Source organism: Patiria miniata, unplaced genomic scaffold (assembly GCF_015706575.1).
Source record: "Patiria miniata isolate m_02_andy unplaced genomic scaffold, ASM1570657v1 HiC_scaffold_5, whole genome shotgun sequence".
Lineage (NCBI taxonomy): Eukaryota > Metazoa > Echinodermata > Asteroidea > Valvatida > Asterinidae > Patiria > Patiria miniata.
In genome coordinates, this window is record NW_024037072.1 from 37,934,840 (window position 1) to 37,956,533 (window position 21,694).

The window sequence follows — 21,694 nt, forward strand, 5'->3', positions numbered from 1 at the left end:
GTTACTTTCCCAGGGAGTCCCTACCACAGAGCCCACTATTTGCAGGTTTCATCCTCTCATCTGATTCCCTGTTCTTCCCTTACCAGGCCTTGTTCGGACTCATCTGATGGGATCGAGTTTGAGCATAACAACTCCAGTCCTGACATCAGTGACAGTAAATCCAAACAGGTACCGGCGTTTTATACTGTTTCAGTTACATTTTTGTTCCAAATGGCTCAAATTCACTCTTGTAATAGAAAAGAAAAGAATATCTTCTTTTATGGTCATGGGTGATTGCAGTCTTTTGAGGATTTTGGCTACAATAGTTGGAAACAACTGAATTGTTTAATAAATAAATTGTGCCAAATGGAAGGATTTTTTTTTTTCTGGTTACTGCGGTGGACTCTTCAATTTCTCTACTACCGTGTTCCAGAATCGAATCCTTACAAGGAACAGTGGATTTGTTTCAGTTCAGTGGTGGGTGGAAAATCCTAGATTGAAAACTCAATCCACTTGTCGGCCTTGATGGACTTTGAACCTGGGTCACAGGGATGGAAGTCGAGGAATAAACAACCACATCAACCTTACACAAATGCAAGTCTGATTGCCGTGCTTGATTTGTGTACAACGCCTGAATAAACCCCCTTTATCCTGTTATTGAGTTATTCATCCCACGGCGTGGCCACACCGCAAAAATGGAAGTTCCATTCCACTGTAAATAGATATCATTGCGCGGTCACACTATTGGCAGCGCTGTGATGGCTCTGATGCTGTACATTCTTGCAAGTTACCAATCAGATGACAAGGATTTATTCAGGCTTTGTATCAATCAATTAATGAACGTTTCCAAATTGCCAAAGGATACAAGGTGCTTATTATTACCCTGCTCATTGGGCCAATGAAACATTCCAAATACCATCTCGGCTCCCTGGGGAGCATACAGCTCGATGCTGCCATTTCGGCACAAAGCAGCTAAATCAACCACACTAACCATCTCTGCCCTCACAGGAACCCATTTACTCCTGGGTGGAGAGAAGCAATGCTTGAGAAAGTGCCTTGCCCAAGGGCACAAGCACCACAGCCGCAGGCTGAATGAATAGTTTCTATTGGTGAGAGATGGAATGTTACCCATTTCTCGTGGGTGGGGAGAAGCAATGCGTGACAAAGTGCCTTGTCCAAGGGCACACGCACCCTAGCCACAGGCTGAATGAATTTCTTTCGGTGACAGATGAAATTTTCCATTCCACTCGGCTTGGCCTCATTCCATCTGTCATCTCATGAAATTATTCTTACCATTGCACTCATAAACATTCAGTATTTGTGATAGCTTCAAAATTGCACTGCCTTATTCATTCATCTACAAGATCTGTTGCATTCCAGCCAGCTTTGAGATGTGTGATGTTGTTTCATATGGATATGCATGAGTATAGCTCTTGTGCATTCATTGTTACTGAATGAAAATAACCAAAGAAATACCCCCAAATTGGCTGCTGAATGTAAAGACTCTATAGACTAATTCGATGAACAAAATGAGCCATTTTTTGAGGTAGAACCATGCTCGCGAACATGTTCTTAAAATTAATATGCGCGGGCATTTTGGTAACATAATTGGTCGAAGGAGCATTGAGTGCATGCGTACCTCCTGTGCTCAAACGTGGTTCCTAATCGGTAATGGCATCTGATTTGTCAAGTAAAGTCTGTCACGAGCCAATGTGGCCCATCAGGCCGGCGTTTATCTCCGGTTTCAGTAGCATGAAACAACTGAGAATATTTCTATTCCCCCTGGATGCGATGCTAGTCCATTGCAGGTTCAGCTAATGCCGGTACCCATTTATACACTTGGGTGTGGAGAGAGGCAAGTGGGGATCAAGTGGCTTGCCCAAGGACACACAATAAGGCCAGCGGCTGTATTTGAATCAATGACCCTCTGATCATGAGTCACAAACCCTAACCACTAGACCACACTCCCCCAGAATGGCATCTGACTAAGGTCACCAAATTAGTCTACGTGGGCAACCATCCCCTTGACAATTTTCAGTTGACCGCTTCACAATTGTCACAGGAAGAAGGGAAGAAACCAACTGATGCGAATCTACCTCCTCAAGACGTTGAGCCATCACGACCTCTGCAGTACCTGTACATCCAGATGGAGTTCTGTGAGAAGAGCACACTCAGGACGGCCATTGATCAGGGTCTGTATCTGGACGAGAGGAGAGTCTGGAGATACCTGAGGGAGATCGTGGAAGGATTGGCTCATATACACTCACAGGTAGGTTGCAGGCAGCCTTAAAGGTTTCTGTATGAAGACCAAAGATTCTGGCGATGGTTGTCGAAACTACGAAAGATTGTCTCATATTCATTCCAGGGGAAGATTAAGTGTAGTTATTCATCAGGGTCTGTGTTTGTAAGGAAGGGTCTAGAGAAAGCTTTTTTTGCAGATACATTCACAAATAGGTTGACGACAGTTGAAATTCATGTATTTGGGCTCCGTGTGCAAACAAGAGAGGGTGCTTATTTACCACTCTCAAGAGCTCCGTGGACGGGACACTCCGCATGCGCGGACTGCTTCGTGTGCATATAGCGCAAAGTGTGCATGACCAAATGTGCACAAAGCCATATGTTCGAATGTTTCTCCCAGTGGTCTCTCCTAACTCTCGCTTCCTTAACGTTGAGGGGGTACTTGAGCACGGAACCCACATAAGGGTATAGAGATTTTAAAAATTAACGAAGAATTTTCTCATTCCCAGGAAGTCTGAATTCAGCAGTAAATCAGTGTATGTCACAGGAAAGACTCAACTTTGGGTGATTTTGAGAGGGTTATTTTATTTTACTATTTCCAAGGCTGTCGAAGACAAGGGTCCATCAGTGAAAAGCTGTCTTAACATTAATGGGTATTTATAAAGCGTACGTATCCACCATTACTGGTGCTTACCAAAATCTCATATTTTGTGCTAGTGCAATTTTGGTTATGGACCGAAAGACGAGTGGTGTGAAAAGATCTGAAATGCTGCTGGTAGAAATGGGAAAATTGGGTCGTCCACTGTTGGGGCCTCATAGTCTTCTCTGAATGATTAACTTGAATTGACTTAATGAAAATTGCTTCCTAACATTCAGATTCCATTTCCTTTTATCGTCTGTCTGTCAGGGTATGATTCACAGAGACCTGAAGCCTGTCAACATCTTTCTGGACTCTAATGACCTGGTCAAGATCGGTGATTTCGGCCTGGCTACTGCCGGGAACATGGGAACGGCGGCGTTGCCAGATATACCACAGGGGGATCTACATGAGGCGCAGTTATTAGAGGGAAGTGCTGGTAAGGGAACGAAGATTAATCAATTTTGAGATACATTTACCCTAACTTCTGTGAAATTTTTGCTATGCACATTCTGGAATCCATTGAAATCCACATCTGTGCCAACCTTGTTTTTAGGGGTACAAATTTGCCTCGCCATGTTGGTTCCCAACCGTGCTTTGCACAATCTTTTGTTGTTTTGTTATTTAAATCTCCCACTATTTCGATGTGTTTTAATGCACGACGCGGTGCTTTCAATATTGAAGAATCAAATTTTTAGAATCAATCCTTTCAAAGATGAGATTAGTAAGGGACCGTGACCATTCAGCCCCGGTATGAAAAGGGCCCCCCGGTAAGCTCGTCCCCTCCCAAGAAGTCCTTTCGTACCGTCCCAGCTACCGGCCTAGGAGCTGGTCCGGTTGCTAATCAGGAACTCCTCTATCCTGGGGTCTATTGTTTGCAAGTATTGACACATGTAAAATATCCCAGAAGAAACCTGCTTGTGGTTTTCATCTCTCAGCACGAAACAATAGAACACTTTCATCAGCACAGTTCAAACCCCTTGCCATGCGGTTTCGTGCACAATGGGACCGTAAATTACCAAGGCGTTTGGAAGGATTTTATCTTTAATCCGGTAATTCTGCTATTGTTCTGCTCTGGACGTTCTCTGAAGGGCAATAAATTGATGCGCCTGACTGACTTCAAAACTTCTGGTCAGACAGGACCATGTACCGGATGAGACTGGGCTGAAGACCGGACTGGCTCTGGACGAGGTACCAGGGGGCCCTTTTCATACCAGGGCTGAATGGTCACGGTCCCTAAGTCGCGTTACTAGAATTGATAATGTGCATACTTCTGTCGTCCCTTTTACAACACAAGATACAGGTATTTTTGGCAAACAAATTGCGGCTCCCAGAATTTCCATATCGTAGAGGCATCGCACAGTCTTTAAACAATTGTTGACATGACGTGGCGTGCAGGAGATAACGTGAGCACATATAAGGTGTGCAGCTTGTAAAATACGTGTGCACTATGCTCTGAATAGTCAATCAGTGTCATCTTGGTATTCTACACGGCCAGGGGTTAGTGAAGGAACGCACGCACGCAGCCCGTGGAGTCGAGGCTGCGTCTGTGCAGGAAACTAATGGCACATTCATTTTACAACCGATTTCGTTGGATGGAATTTCTACAACCACATAACGCCTTCGCATGGGTGCCAGGTGCAAGCCAGATATAGCGTTCAACTATCTGTCACTATTGAGGGGGTGCTTATGCACAGGGTTCGACTATAGTGAGTAGCCCGCTAGCCAAATGCTAGTCAAAACAGCGGCGGGCTAGTCAAACTAGTTGGTGAATCAACAATTATTAGGATACGGCAAAGATGAAAGGACAGGAAGAAATATATCATTAAATTCAGAAAGCAAACCTGTACCTATTTGTGTCTAATTGTATTAACTGTGTTTAGGGTTAAATTAATAGATCTATTCATTAAAAACACTGACAAGATTGCCTCAGGATACATGTTTGGCATGTATGAACATTGTTGTTCATGAGACACTCCATAAAAGAAAAACATGTTGGCTAGTGAAAATGTCTGTGGGCTCGTTAAGAGTCTGTTTCAGTAGCCCGGCAGGCCAGTGAAAAAAAAAGGTTAAGGTTGAACCCTGCTTATGCACAGTTTTTAAAGTCATAGGCTGATTGCCATCTGAATTATTTTTTGAAACTACCTTTGCATTGCAGGGACCGGGAGTCACTTGACGGGCAAGGTGGGCACCGCCCTCTATGTCAGCCCGGAGTTATGCCAAGCCAAAAGCAGTCATTACAACCAGGTATCTAGTTAATGTCTTTAGACCAGCTGGGCCCAATTTCACGGCGCTGCTAAGCACAAAAAAAGTCGGGCTTATAAAAGCAGGTTACTGGCCAAAACCCCATGTGAATTTCAATGCTAAGCAAACAACAGCTGAATGCTAATCACGAGCAATATACTTCACGTGGAGTTTTCAAGCTGGTAACCTGCTTTTATAAGCCAGCCTTTTTTTGTGCTAAGCAAATTTTTGTGCTTAGCAGCGCCGTGAAATTGGGCTCTCGGCCCAATTTCATAGCACTGCTTAACAGTAAGCAGAAAAGTTGTGCTTATCATGCTGCTGCTGAAGCACTATTTCATGCTAACGGTTGTGCGCGCATGGAGATTTCTATTGTTACGTCACTTATTTTAGCAAAGTTTTTTTCTGGGGTTGAGCGTGCTTTTGCTGTGCTTACTGCTTAACGGTCCTTATGAAATAGATGGAGGCTCGGTAAGCACAAAGTCGGCTGTTAAGCAGCGCTATGAAATTGGGCCCAGGTCATTACAACCAGATATGTAGTTAATTGTGATAGCTTAGTAAGCACCAGTTACCAATATGACACTATAGGAGAAGAACATACAGAAGAGAATAAGTTTTTTTTACTTAAATAATTTCTAAAAGTTCACATTCGTCCAGATTTTGCCAAAAAAAAATCATGTTTTAGATAGTTTGCTGATATTAAAGGTCACAGGAAACCCACACACATGTAATATCTTACATTTATGGTAGAAACATTGGAAAAACCATGTTTGTTTTTATTAAGATCTGAGGCGGCCGCAGTTTTTTACCTTGTCCATACATATTCAAGCATCAAGTTTTGATCCAAATTGTCAACAGGCTGCGTACAATGCGTTGAACAGCAAAAAAAAATAATTTAAGGACCAACCTTTTGTAAGGGTCCCGAAAATCCTTATGTGGTAATTATAAAAGAGAAGAAGCAAATTCCCAAGGTAAACTTTGTGTGAACATTCATGTACTACAATCTTTCCAACTATTATCATCAAGGTAAACAGCGCATAACATGGTATTTTGTTGCCATGGTAAACGTGTTTTGGAGCCAATGTGGGCACTTTCTCTTAACCAGTTCATGCCGGGAATATTTTGACAAGAACGGAACGAGGCGCGGGATTACTTTTCACTCGACCTCAAGCCAGGCGGGTTGAAGCCATCACCCTCGGGCAGCACACTCATATTTCCGGCCTCGCTGCAAGTGGGTCGCTGACAGATATTTCTGACCTCGCTCCCTGCGTGTTTATCTGTCATCCGTTCCGAATACTGCATGACTTTTGCGAGTATACACGGCCTCCGGCGCGAACTGGTTAACAGTGCTCCTGTATATACTCAACTCATTTTTTTTAAAGTAGTCAAACAGTATTTCAGAGGATTTGCTTCCTAAGTTACTTTCTTTTTGTTTATTGTTTTCAGAAAGTTGACCTGTACAGCCTGGGTATAATCTTCTTTGAGATGTGCAATCCACCGTTAGCTACTGGCATGGAGCGAGTTCAAATGCTGGGGAGAGTAAGAGAGGTAAAAATTTCAACTACTACGACATGTTCCCGAATCAGTCGTTGTCGACCTGTGTTTGAATTTACGACGTCGTGCGCGCATCAAGATCATCCTTTTTCAGCATGTAGCCATTCAGCACACCACCGGCGCTCCTCATTCTGTGCCAAATCACGCAGTACACGTCACGCGCTTGCCAATCTCCAAATAAGGAGATTGTTTACTACTTCTCGCGAGCGGCGTACTAGATCATAGCTAGAGGGGTGTTTAAAAAAACATGGTAACTTATAATTTTTGACTTGTTTCGACACTTTGACTCAAACGTATTTATGAATGGGAATACAAGTACGTTACAAGACCGTATTATGGGAATGGGTGCTGATAATCTGCTTGGCCGATCCAGCCGAGCACATATTTGTTCCCTTATTGTTAAATAAGTCACATGACTGTCTATGCCGTGAAATCGTCGTGGATCGTTGCGTTGTGGGTGACATGAGCACGGTTGTGATTATTTTGCGTCAAGATGCCGCTTGTTCCACGAGGCTCACACGATTTCTCAGTTTTGTGGCCTGAACATTATTTTTCTGCTTGATGCCGACAGTTCCGTCGTGGTGCAAACAAATCGCAGGCCGACCTGAGGTCACCTTTACAATCTTAGCAAAAACGAGACGAGAACCAGGCATCAAGCAATATACTTTACATGACAATTTAACTGGTAACCTGCAGCTGCTAAGCAAATGTTTTCTGTGCTGAGAGTTAATATAAAAATAATTGCCACTGAGCTATTTTACTTTCTTTTTTCCGTGTTCGGCTTTAGGAAAACATCCATTTCCCGGACACCTTTGACGAATTCAAGCACGAGAACGAGGCGTTCATCCTACGCTGGCTCCTGAATCACGACCCCGAGGCGCGTCCCACGGCCCAGGAGCTCCTCCAATCCAAGCACCTGCCTCCCCCTCAGATGGAAGACGCTAGACTCCAGGAGATGCTCAGACACACCATCTCCAACAGTCAGTCCAAGGCCTACAGGCACATCATACAGGAACTCTTCCATCAGACCGTGCCGGCCCCGGCCGACTTCACTTACGACATGGATATGCATAAAGTAAGAGGCTAATAGTCTATGGGCTCTGCCCACGAACAAGAGAGGGCGCTTTTTGACCACTTTTGAGAACCCAGGGGGCGGGACACACGTGTGCGCGTACTGGTTCGCATGTATAGCGCAAAGTACACACGAGTAGGTGGTATATTCGTGAGCGTCAGGCGCCAAACATTTAAATTGTTTCGTACTTTTTCTGACACTTGAGGGCGCTGTGGCTGTGATGTCAGTTTAGGAACACACTTCTTCAAACTGTAAACCCAAAATTCTGCTTATTGAAAACGTTTGTTCATAAAATGTTCTCATTGTCTTACTGTCATTCTTAAACAACAGTGAACCACTAAATGCAGAAAAAATAACCACAGCAAACCCCTAGAAGTCTAGTGACTTTATGCAGGCCCGTCGCCAGCCCTGAGCGTCAAGGGGGGCCATAGTACCAACTTGGGGGGCCCACTACCCTAAAAATACAAAAATACACATGTATGGCTTTTGCCGTTGGGGGCCAATTGCTCGCCAAGGGGGGCCCGGCCCCACCAGGCCCCCCCCCCCCTTGGCGACAGCCCTGACTTAATGCTGATGTAGATGTGAAACTGAAGTTCCTGCCTTGAATGACATCACAGTTTTGCTCATGAATATGGAAATTTGCATTAGCATAAAAACCCCAAAGGCACCAAAACGCCCTTAAAATGGCAATATGATGGTCACAAATAAAGTTAAATGGGACACACAGGTACATTTCAAGGATTGCGTTAAAAAAAAATTCCATTACGTGGGTCCTTAAAACTCTTTGACCACCCGACAGGGTTTTTCTTTCAAGTCTTCCGTGGTCCAGCAAGCCGTGTACGAGACACTATGTAGAATCTTCCAGAAGCACAGTGCACTGAGAGTCAACACTCCTCTACTCCTTCCAAGAAACAAACAGCTGGAGAGATCCGAGATGTGCGTCAATCTCATGACCCACAGCGGCGGTCTGGTGTCCTTAGCCTATGACTTGAGGGTGAGTCTGTAATGTTGATTTTAGATCCGGGCTCCTGATCACTGTACACTTATGAGGCCCCCTCCAATGGAGAAACCATTGTGCATGCTATTGTACAAAGCAACTGTCCCATGACAAATTATCTGAACAATAGCTAGCACAATACTTTCACCATTATTGGTGAAATCCATATTGATTATCCGATATTATACAGTGTTTGTCAAAGAATTCTATGGTGCGTTTATAAATAACACGTTCGATAATCTTAGAAAATGAAGTAAGAACTGAAGTTGGTTGATAAGTACTAGCAATGGTGTGATTGCCGCTTTTAAAAATTGGGGCGATTCTGGCGATCTTCATTTTCTCAGGCACAACACCTGTTAAAATGGAATAGTTGATAATGAAAGTCAGAGGCCAGGAGATTGCCCGTATCACTAATTTAATCAATGTATTGCTAATTAGATCAAAGCCTGCACTTGTTTTGTTAGGCAAATTACCTACAATTTCAATTATTTCTTCTTGTGTAACAGGAGATAAGAAAATAGAATTAGAGTTTGGATTGAAGGGGGGTCTGTGATAGAATTGATCGTGTTCTCCGATTGGTCTATATTCAAGAGAATGAAGTTTAACGGTGGTCTTTTTTGAGGTCAACACTTTCTTGTGCAAATGTTTTGTAAAACCCCAAGATTTGATTTAATCAGGGCTTAAATTTATCAGGATTTTCCCGATTCCAGGCTTAAAAAAAAAAATCTTGAATTTCTGAGATTTTTTCCATAAAGGTCTTTGTACCTATAAAGGTTTATATAGAACAAAAAAAGTTGGTATTTTCATTGCCTTTACGTTGCTCTGGGCCCTCAGCACCCTCAAACCCTCCACCGAGTATTTCGTAGATTTTTCATTTCCTTCCAATTTCACCCCTGTTTAATTGTTTCCCCGTTGTCTTCACCTAAATGTTTACGATAATAAGTGATGTTTTTGTATATGTTTTAAAAAGGGGAATGCATTTTACCTTTTTGGCATGCTTGACATGGAGCGTTACATCAAAAGAGAACTTGCACAGAAAATGAACCCATTGCCAAATGTGCTACATTGTATTACATTGTACTTATTCCCTGATGAATTCATAACACCATAGACTGCTAGTTGTAATTACATGTACAAGCACAAGTAATTGTCACAATTTTGTTTTTAAAATATTACATGCTAGAATGGATTTATGTTTATCTGATTTCATGTATTGTTTGTTCCCCAGATTCCATTTGCCAGATTTGTTGCCAGAAATAATGTTACCAATTTGAAGAGGTAAGACAATTTTTTTTAAATTTTTTTTTTTTTCCTGTTTTTAATCCCCCTGGCTTTCCAGCTTTCAAGCTAGACAGGGGGATATTGCGATCGCATATTCCTTCTGTGTGTCCGTGTGCGTGTGTAAACTCCGTGTGCGTGTGTAAACACCGGCAGCCATGGACTAGGGACAAAAGGGTTAGTGCACAAACAAAGGGTCCACGATTGACCGAACGACCACGATTGAAAATCGTGTACAAAACCAATGAGAGCTGTTGCAAAAAAGTTAGAGTACAAACAAAGGAATGAGGATTAGGGACAATAGGGCGTCCACGATTGCCGGTGTTTACACACACGTGTGTGCGTGTACGTGTTCATCTTTTCAAATCGTGGACGAAAAATACCAGAGAACAAAAGAGAACAATATCGTCCACAATTCCCAGCATACGTCCGCGATTGGGGTCGTGTACAAAACCTATGGGAGTCTTCCTAAAAAGTTAGGGTACAAACAAAAGAGGGACAATAGAACGTCCACGATCGACGGTGAACACACGTTTGTGTGGGTGTGTTTTTGGTTGATATGTGGTATTGCTCATGGTATCTGGGAAAGTGATTAGTGAAAATTGACAGGCAGTGTATGTTGAAGTCATTATAAATACACTAGGCCACCTCACTGGTTCCTAGAGACACCGCGGCTACAGAAGCTCCCACAGGCCTTGGTCTATGGATGAGTTATGTCACTGTGTTTCTCTAGTGTTGTGAAAGTTATTGTTAACGGCCCCCTTTGTAGCTTCACAGTTGTGGACTAGCACAGCTGCCCACCCATTTCTTTGCCAATCCCTGTTCCTAGTTATGACACATTCCTTTTTGGTGAGGTACACTGAAAATTGTCCTTACTAACTGCCTGTACATGTATACAAACTGCCAGGATGCCAGGGGGATCGCACAAGTTTTACTTGCAGTATTGTTATTTTTCTTTGTGTCTTCACACTGCTGCTTTTGTGTGTGGCGAAGTTTGAATGACAGAATTAAAAACGAAACGTGTGAGACAAGTTGGGCCTGTCATTTGTTAAACCAGAATTTAGAAGGGGGAAAACTTAAAAGTAATATTTGAACACCATGCAGACCTCATAAAGAAAATATCAACAACTTTCACAAACTAGAAATAATTCATGTGACATCTGAATTGTCACGCCAACTATTTACTAACTGGGCTTGGCTTTAATGAGGACTGGGGCTATTTCCCCCTGTCCCCCCCCCCCCCCAAAAAAAATATATAAATAGCTGTTTTATTTTCTTCAGAGGTTACTCTCCTTGTAAAGTTTTTTCCATAAGTTTTTCCAAAATTTCCCTGAAAATTTTCAAAAATTGTTTTGAAATAGTATGAAAAGATTCAGATCCTGTGCCTGGTGTGAACAAAAGGATGCTGTGACCATTATCAGATTAAAGGGAATAAACAACAACTGCAAACATCTAAAAACAAAACTACTAAATTATTATCAAACACTTTACTGGATTATTAGTGAATGACAGTCTAAAACATCCTGTAAAACCATGGCACCTAGTGTGCTGTTATTTTCAAGAAAAGTGGTATTTTTGTATCGATTCCCAACGCTATGGTCGGCCGACCAGCGTTGGAAAAACTGGTGCCTCCAATTTACCACTTTTAGGTAGTCCGCATTTTGTTTGCAGTCGATTACACACCTATGAACGGGTACAAGCCAGCTAGACATGTTCCCTGACCTTCGAATTCCCGACGTCTATAAATTGCTTTGTTTGAACTAGACTACAAGAACTGGATTTTTTTCTTGGTTTTTCAAGCATCTACGAACACAAAACCTCAACAAGTCAAGGTAGCAATAATTATTTGCTATAAAATTCTAACCCCCCAAATTCATCCACTTGAAAATTACAGCAAAAGCAAATGCTGTATATTCCCTTTCAAACGTTTAACCAGATATCTTTTTACTGAAATTCATCTGTTGTTTATAGCAAAACCCTGAAAACAAAGAAGTACAATGAAGCTAAATGTAAAGTGTTAGGCCTATTACTTAACTGTATTTGTAGTAAGTTTGAAACTACCCACTTAAACAATCAAATTTATACATTCTCCAGAAAAAAAGTTGCATGGCATATATTAATAAATATTCACCACATATTTATATTCGCTACAAATGACCTAAAAGGGCCCATGCAATGTAATTTTTTAATGCAGTCCTTGTTAATGCACCATTGTGTCCCATTTAACCTTACTTTGTTTTTCATTTTGCCGTTTTTAGGGGCATTTTGGTACCTTTTTGGTTTTTATGCTGATGCAAATTTGCATATCCATGAGCAAAAGTGTGATGTCATTTCAGGCAGAAACCTCAATGTTACAGCTATTTCAGCTCCAAAATTTGCCCAAATTTTTGATATTTTGCTGTCGTAAATTTTCTTTTCTTTGGTGATTAGTTGTTCTTTAGTGTACATGACAGAATGCTTATGAGCAAAGCTTTCTCACAAGTGTTTTCAATGTACAAATTTTGGGTTCATAATTTAAACCGAAAACCCACTGAACCAGTGTCTTCCTGAAATGACATCGTAGCAACAGCGCCCTCATTTGTCAGGAAACACGTGGACAATTTTAAATGCTTAAAGAAGTGCACTTTTCAATAAGATTATTCTAAAAGGGATGTCAAATAGTTTTTATACATTTAAGAAAAGATAGTAGAAAGCTATGTTCCCAAGTAAAATTCATGTCATTGGCCCTCTAAATATTAAGTTTTTCTATTTTACTATTTTTATCTTTGACATTTTAATTCCTTGTATTGACTTTTTCACACATTTTAACGTTACAGTTACTTTTTTTAATATAATGCTATAGTATTAGTTTATTTCTAAACTTGTAAAGCGCCTTGAGCGTCTTTTTGAGACGGATTTTGGCGCTATGTAAATGTTCACTATTATTATTATTATTAAAGATGAAGTATTTACACAGATTTTTAGAATCCAAATCTTCATTTCAGAGACATCATTTCCAAATTCTTAAATTTAGCTCACTTTACTTAAGTGAAGGGCAAAATCCAGATGTAAAATGTCATTCATAAATACCTAATTTACGCATTCCTATTGGTCGAGAGCCCGTCACGTGGCCGGTCTTAAACGGATGATAAAGACATGGCTAGCTGGTCTTAAACACTTTTCCAGTGTCACAATAAAATGTGGATTCCTAAAAATCCAGTGCCTCTTATCGTTTCATTGGTTGAACGTTCACAATCCTCATGTAGGCATGCGCAACACTACTAGGGAGTCAGAATTTTATAGTTCTAAATTCAAAATGCAACGCGCCAGGTGCGTTCCGCGCGACATCGCGCAGAACATGATATGCGCGCGTCAATCTCCATAAAAGGGTTGTTTACACCTTACTCGCCAGCTGAACACTCCATTATTTTGCAAGAGGGATGTTTCAAAAAGCATAAAGTGAATTTGTTGAACAAAATCGGGATGTTTTGAACAAATTACATGTATATGATTTTTTTTTACCGAAAATGTATTTATGAATGGGAATAAATTTGTGCTCCGTTGGTATTTATCACTCTGTTTAAGATCACTCTGTTTAAGACCACTTAGAGTCTGGGTGCTGATAATTACCCAGACTCTAAGTGGTCTTAAACAGAGTGATAAAAACCTCCGGAGCACACATTTATTCCCTTATTAGAAGACAACATTTCTGTGTTGTAAACATCTGATAAATAACTGCGCTTGACTGAAAGGGATGCTTAGAACTATAAAACTTAAGGGTAAATAAATATCAAAACATGTCAGTAGTCAAGGATATCAACACAAATTTGAAAGTTGCTTTTAAAGCAATCATTTACAGCTTGACATTAGTTACTTAATACAGGATGAAATGTACAGGGCCAAAATTTCACGGCACTGCTTAACAGTAAGCAGAAAAGTTGTGCTTAGCATAGCAGACAAATTTGCTAACTTTAAGCACTATTTCACGACGTGGATGTGCCAACGGTCGCGCGTGCATGGAGATTTCTATTGTTACGTCACTAAGTTTAATAAGCGAATTTTTCCTCTGAAGTAAGCATGCCTTTTGCTGTGCTTATGGTTACGGTCTCCATGAAATAGATGGAGGCTCTGTTAGCAGAAAATTGTGCGCTTAGTAGCGCTGTGAATTTGGGCCCAGGGCCCAATTACAGGGCGCTGCTTAACAGTTAGCAGAAAAGTTGTGCTAAGCATAGCAGACAAATTTGCTAATCTTAAGCACTCTTTCACGGCATGTGTGTGCCAACGGTCGCGCGTGCATGGAGATTTCTATTGTTACGTCACTAAGTTAAGCACATTTTTCCTCTGAAGTAAGAATGCCTTTTGCTGTGCTTATGGTTACGGTCTCCATGAAATAGATGGAGGCTCTGTTAGCAGGCTTTCTACTGTTTATCATTTTAGGCAGAATTATTTCTAAATGTAACAACCTCAAGAAACACTTTAAAATTCAATCACAGTACATGTAGGTTAAATACGGTACAACATTGTGAAGCTTTAAAGGGAATATACATCATTTGCTTTTGCTGTAATTTTCAGAAATGGATGGAATTGGGGGGTTGGAAATATATAGCAAATATAGTTACACTGATTTTTTTGAGGTTTTGGGTTCGAAAATGCTATAAAAACCAAGAAAAACAATCATTTTCCTGTAGTCTGGTTCCCTGACTCCATTTAAGAACAAACAGAGCAGTTTACATATATTGGGGAATTGTAAGGTCAGGGAACCAGTCTAGCTGGCTTGTACCCGTTCATAGGTGTGTAATCGATTGCAAACAAGTGCGATGGTGAACTGGGGCCAGTATTTGAAAAAAGCCAGTTTTTTTCCAACGCTGATCGGCCGATCAGCGTTGGAAATTGATACAAAAATACCACTTTTCTTGAAAATGACAGTAAACCAGGTGCCATGAATTTACAGGATGCTTCACACTGTCATTCACAAACAGTCCAGCAAGGTATTTCAAAATGATTTGGTAGTTTTATTTTTTGATGTTTGCAAATGTTGTATTTTCCCTTTAACTACATGTACCTACAATAAACGGGTTCTAGATTTAGTGCAATTTATAGTCTAAGCAGATACAGCGTGCACATTTGAAATGAAAGGGCCAATTGGAGCAAAAAGGATAAATGGCGAAATTAAAAAATTATATGAATTATTTGTTGTCTTAGGCCTCAGGCTGACATCATTCACATGTCAGGGAGTGACTAAATCATGATTTATGTGTACATATAAATTACAATGTACAAAGAAATGTATGGTTTAGTTCTAGTTTTATATCAAATCTGATAGTGTTTAATATTCTAGTTTCTTATTTTGGAAAACAGGCCTACTTGTTTTGATGGCGAGTGTAAATTGTGACATTTTGCCCAACAAAGGTTGAGCACACATGTATCTGTACAAATGAAATTTGCATTATATTATGAACCACTACAAGAGGCACGGGAGGTATTTTTTTATGTTTGATAAGGGCTGTGCATCGGAACCAGGTACCTGAGTACCCGACCTTTAGTGTCAGGAACCAGTTCCAGATTATGGGATCAGGTACCCGTAACCACTTTTACAAATTACTAGTTACTTCTCAGACAATGAAAAAGAAAGATTTTGAAGTCATTTGTGGGGAATTTTCAAAATAAAACCAGACTGCATTGGGAAAATAAAACATATTTCACATTAAGACGTTCACGAAAGCTGTACTCTTCACCGTAAAGCTATAAGGCTCACTGTACACACTTGTATCTTGCTGTATTGATGCGCTGCGGTTGTATTATCGTGCAGACCTTTGTAAACAATCTCAACAGCAACTTCCAAGATTTGAATTTGGGCATGTTTGGCGTTGGGTACCCATGTTTTTTTTTTATTGGGTATTCGGTTCCTGTTTGATGAGATGAGCACAGCTGCTTAATTTGCTCAGTTCAAATGAACAGAATTGCAAAAAGTGTTTGCTTAAAACTCTCACCATCATGATCTTCAAAGTTACTTCAAATCAGTCTTGTCACGCAGTAGTCCACTGAATAAGTTTGCATTTGGTACAGTTTGTTCAATTACTCCCATATTTCATAGTACATACAACTCTCTTCCGCAATTGAAAGAGATCGGTTGTCGTTACGGACCTGTGACATCGTGACGTCGTTGAGTTGGCACATCGCCCCTGACAGGTTGAATGAGCGGCATTTGGGATCTTTGTAGCAGGCCATGTAGCATTGTATCGGGTGCGTGACTGGGGTGACTGAGTAGGCGTGGCCAATCAGACAGTAGGGTGTGGTCACGGCAGTGCAACGACTGACCACCATGCTGCAGACTTTCTCGCATACAGCAAAGTATTCCCTGTCACAAGACCGCTTGATCGTGGTTTTGCTGTCAAAAGGTGCCAAGGCAATGCAAGAGATGAGGCTCGTATCACGCAACTCAAGATTTCCTGAAGCCTGCCCATGGCACACTGTCGTGTTGTTTATTTTCTTACAGCCCAGCCACACTCTCCGGTACACTCCCTTGTAATTTGGGAAGGTGTTCCGGATCAGTGTGTTTGCGAAGTCTGTCTCTCCTGGTGAGCTTAGAGTCAGCATTTGCGAACCGAGACTCTCGCATGTTTGGTATGCCTCAAGCCAAGTGTACCGTCTCTCGGTGAATTTGATGTAGCAGGAGCGTCCGTAATGGATCCACCCTTCTTGGCAGACCGGGCAGGCAGCATCGATGCCAAGTTTGCTGCCTATCAGAAGGAACAGACTGCCGCAGAGAACAATCAGGCTAATTGAATACATCACGTGCTGTTTCATTAGTAACTTGTTCAATTTTCAGTCAGTTAAAATTGCAGGTTGTTTTGATAGAATTTGATACGTCGCAAGCTCAGTATTTATCTGGTTTTGCCCAGCATCTCATTTAGTGCAGATGTATGAGTGCAGTTAAATGGCAGATATGGCCCATGCCCAAGATCTCTCGCAACCCATCAGAAATGTGCAACCGTTGAAACTGAATCGTGCAGCGCTGTGATTGGCCGTTGATTTTTATGGAGCATCGATATTGGTTTTATGGGATGAGAAAGCAGACTTCAGCTTTGGTCAATAATTTAATTGCTCCTCACATAATGATTCAATAACCAACCCTTAAAGACTTGCCTGCAATTTTGGCAACTGTCGCCAGGACTATTATTGATCGGCTAATTATCAAAATTGGCTCCAGTGGTAGTGCAGTTTGGAGGGGGGGGGGGGTTGCGCCGAAGCAAAGGATACAGAGAAGAAAATTTTGTTTCTTGATGAAAACGAAAAAGCAACTAGAAACAGAAATATTTTTTTAGTATTTTTCAATTTCTTGATTTTGTAAGTGTTAGGGCTGGCTGATCCAGTTGCTAGGAATGTAGTGCAAGCATATTGGGAACAGCTTGGCACAGAATGTATATTCGTATGGGAGTGTTAAAGAATATTTTTAATACTTATTTCTACAGACCACTCATCATTGATTCTTTGTAAAATAAAACTGGAGAGCAAATTTTAACTTTGGGTTGTGTTAAAATGTTTGAGAGTTTTTTAACAAGGATTAGTATTTTTTAAAATTTATAAACACCTAATTATCGCATCTTTAATTTGAAAACAATTTGTTGAATGCTTAATACAAGTACGAAACACACATTTTATTTCTGTTTGTGGCTTCACCTTCAAGCCTTCAAATAATTAATTGTGGTGCTTAGGCTGAGAAACAAGTTTTCTGTTTCTGTTGGACAGCACAATAGGATTGTTTTTCTTTTTTGGGGGTTCTTAATTCAGGCCGAAGCCATGGCAATACCTTTTAACAAAAGGGCTGCATGATCAAAAGAGCCTTCAGGAACATTGGAATATTGATTTCTGTGAAAAGGATTTCTGAAATATTATATGAAAGTATGTTATCCACCCTGTAAAGTACGAATCCACCCTTCCTGGCAGACCAGGCAGGCAGCATTAATGCACATCACTTGTTGTTTTATCAGTAACTTGTTCATTTATCAGTCAGTTAAAATCGCAGGTGTTTTTTATTTGGTTAGTTTTTTTTACAGAATTTGACAATTCCCAAGCTCAGTATTTATTTGGTTTAGATAGATAGATAGATACATAAACTTTATTAAAATCCAAAACTGGAAATTACATGTTGTCGTCTCTCATTAAAAATATAAAAAATTCAAAATACGCTACAATATTCAGGAAATAAATACACAATCACATCAAAACATTACAATTGCACACAGTTTAAAGCACTAAAAATTTTAGAGCGTAAAAAAGCACATGCGAAATTAATGCAAAACCCATTCCCAAAGTAGAACCAGAATAAAGGACTAAGTATAAAAATTATGTCAAAAACTGTGAAAACCCGTTGCTTCTCAGATACCAGAATAAATTAATCCTTTGGATAAAAATCATCTTGTAAAATCATCATTATGACACTTAATGGCCCTGCCTGTGAAAAATGAAGAATATCGGTTTGTGTGTGCAACCACTGGTTTTGTCCAGCGTCTGCACGTGTAATGTATTGCAGATATTTACATTGCGTATGATTGCAATTAAACAGCAATATGGGTTTAATTAATGCATGCCGATGTATGTATCTTCCCATGACACATGTCCAAGATCCTTCACAACACGTCAGACATTTGAAACTATGGAAACTGAATCGTGCAGCGCTGTGATTGGCCATTGGTCCTGTGGAGCATTGATATTGGTCTGTGGGATGAGATGTTTTTCACAGTACTGACACACACAAAAGCAGACTTCAGCTTTTGTTGTTATTTGTTCCTCGTATGAATGATTCAATAATCAACCGTCAAATTGCCTGCAATTTGTCAACCATTGCTGACAATTGATATGGATTTCTTGACTTGACAGCAAGAAAACTGGCTAATGGTCTTTAAAGATAGCAAGTAGGGAATTTTGTTTGTGGGAGTGGGGATATGGTGTTCTGGGGTTTAGAATTATCGATCATAGAACACTTACTCTTCTGTTTATAAAAAAAAAAAAAATTAAATACTATTATATTACAGAATTTCACATTATCATTCAAGGATTTAAAGATGTCACAATTCCTCCAGAATGTGCACAACAAATGAATGTATCAGACTTGTGAATGTATCAGATACATATCAAATTGGCTCCAGTGGTAATGGAGTTGGGGGGGGGGGGTTGTGAAGCAAAGGATACAATACAGAAAAAAATGTTGTTTCTTACATATGTATCCTGATGAAAACAAGTTTTTGGGGGTTTTTTTGGTGTTGGGTCTGGCCATAGGTCTGACTGACAAGCGTTGGAAAACACTGGCTTTTTTCAAATACTGGTAGTGCCCCCAATTAACCATATTTAGTTAGTCTGCATTTTGTTTGCAATCGATTACCCACCGAATGAACGGGTACCAGCCAGCTACCGGTACACTGGTTCCCTGACCTTACAATTCCCCGACATCTATAAATTGCTGTGTTTCGTCTTACATGGGGTCAGGGGACCTGAATTCAGCCACTTGATTATTTTTCTTGGTTTTACCAGCATCTACGAACACATAAAACTTCAAACAAGTCGGTGTAACAATATTTCATATTAAATACTTACCCCCCAAATCCATCCGTTTCTGAAAATTACAGTAAAATTCAAATTTTGTTAATACATACATATATTTATATATATTCCCTTTAAGCAAATTGTTTGTACTCTGTTAAAACATTTAAGGACTTGGCCAACACTTTTACAGGGGCTGCCACTTGTATATGTGTGCAGTTGCATGGAGCCGCGGAACACTGATATTGGCCTGGTGGCATATTCAAAACATGAAGCAATAACTTAAATGGTCCCTGGTCATTGAAAAAAGTACAACTCAAAGCTGTTTCAACCAGTCACAGGCAGTCCCAGACAGTAAAAATATCCATCCACCTCCCCTGCCATGCCTTTTACACAGGCTAGTCACCAACAGTCAGATCATATTTTAAGCAAGCACTGTGACTAGTCAAATTCAATCAACAGACAAAAGCAGGCAAGAAGTAGTCACAGCTGGCTTATCAGTCACCTACAGTCAAAGCATAGCTGTATCAAGTTACTTAAACAGTCACAGCCAATCAATCCTTGTCACAATATGATTTGATACACCGTGCCCTCTGGAGACATGCACACAATAGGGAACAAAAGATTGTATACGTCTCCACAGGGCAATTTCTATAGATGAATACGTCTCCACAAGGTTTTTGCGAAATAGATATATGGATTTTACTCAAAAACTAGGAATTTCCAAGGTGGGTTGATCTTTCGCAAATGGAAGAGTTTTAGAAAGGGACATTAAGTCCGAATTTCAGCCAAGGAAATTAATTCTGGTTAAAATAAGAGCATTTTGAAACTACACTTTCAAACTCCAAAACTTGACTACACGAGAACAAAGAAATGTCTCCACAAGCATACGAATTTCAGTACGGGTGTTCTGAAATTCAAGTCATTTATTATATTATTTCCACTTACCAATTTTATTTCCTTGTATTAATTAAATTAATTTAAATCAATTAAATAGGAAGTATTTATTTTGATCATACAAATGTCGCCGTCCTTATTTTTATTTTCTGTTCACAGAATGTATGTTTGCATAGCGGGGTCTATATGGAATGTTTTTAATGCTTATTTCTACAGACCAGACATCATTGATTCTTTGTAAAATGGAACTGGAGATCAGATCAAGTGAATATATACAAGGTCCCACATTTTAACTTTGGGTTCTGTCCAAATGTTTGAAAATTTGTTAACAAGGATTAATATTTTTGTTTACAAATATAATCATCTCATCATCGATCTTTAATTTGAAAACAATTTGTTGAATGCAAGTACAAAACATACATTTTATTTCTGTTTGTCGCTTTACCTTCGAGCCTTCAAGGACTTAATTGTGGTGCTTAGACTGAGAAACAAGTTTTCTGATTCTGTTGGCCAGCAAAATAGGATTGTTTCTCTTTTTTTTTGGTTCTGAATTCAGGCCGAAACCATGGCAATACCTTTTAACAAAAGGGCTGCATGATCAGAAGAGCCTAAACGAATATTGACTTCTGCGGAAAGTATCTCTGGAATATTATATGGATGTGCAGCTTACAGCAAGAAAACTGGCTAATGGTCTTTAAAAATAGCAAGTAGGGAACTTTGTTTGTGGGAGTGGGGATATGGTGTTCTGGGGTGTAGAATTATCGATCATAGAACACTTACTCTTCTGTTTATAAAAAAAACACCAATTAAATACTATTTCACATTTTTTTTTCACGGAATTTCACATTATCATTCAAGGAATTAAAGGTGTCACAATTGCTCCAGAATAATTTCTCCAGAATGTGTACAACAAATGAAAAGGGTTTTTGCAAAACATGTCGCCTCATGATAATGGTAAAAATTAGAAATGAGGGCCCATCAATGAAAAAAAAACACATTGAATGCCATCTTGCCTCATACACTCTAATGAACAGTAAACATTACATATAAATTGAGTATCTTTTACATTGTTTTCTTGTATTATACTATGATGATAATGGCAGTTCCACAATTTCGGACGTACATGTTGTGCAATTCAACAGTGTGCATAATAAAATTTGTCATCATAAAGTGGATTTTAATTCTAATAAAATTTATCAGTTAGTTACTACAATGATTTAAACAAGAAATTGATTTATCAAACTTTTTTGCTGTACTGGGTAGAAATCGGATTGAAATTTCA

The 21,694-nt window shown here is 40.0% G+C and overlaps 1 protein-coding gene across 3 annotated transcripts in view; it reads left to right on the forward strand.

Moving 5' to 3' along the window:
- The window catches only part of LOC119740896 (eIF-2-alpha kinase GCN2-like), a 64,913-nt gene that overhangs the window by 16,691 nt on the left and 26,528 nt on the right, over positions 1-21,694 (forward strand). For all 3 annotated transcript variants that reach the window (XM_038216368.1, XM_038216370.1, XM_038216369.1), the window contains exons 18-25: positions 87-168; positions 2,042-2,248; positions 3,125-3,293; positions 5,013-5,101; positions 6,542-6,643; positions 7,437-7,724; positions 8,521-8,715; positions 9,947-9,996. In XM_038216368.1, the coding sequence (XP_038072296.1) occupies positions 87-168; positions 2,042-2,248; positions 3,125-3,293; positions 5,013-5,101; positions 6,542-6,643; positions 7,437-7,724; positions 8,521-8,715; positions 9,947-9,996 (1,182 nt within the window). The remainder of the gene's footprint in view (positions 1-86; positions 169-2,041; positions 2,249-3,124; positions 3,294-5,012; positions 5,102-6,541; positions 6,644-7,436; positions 7,725-8,520; positions 8,716-9,946; positions 9,997-21,694) is intronic.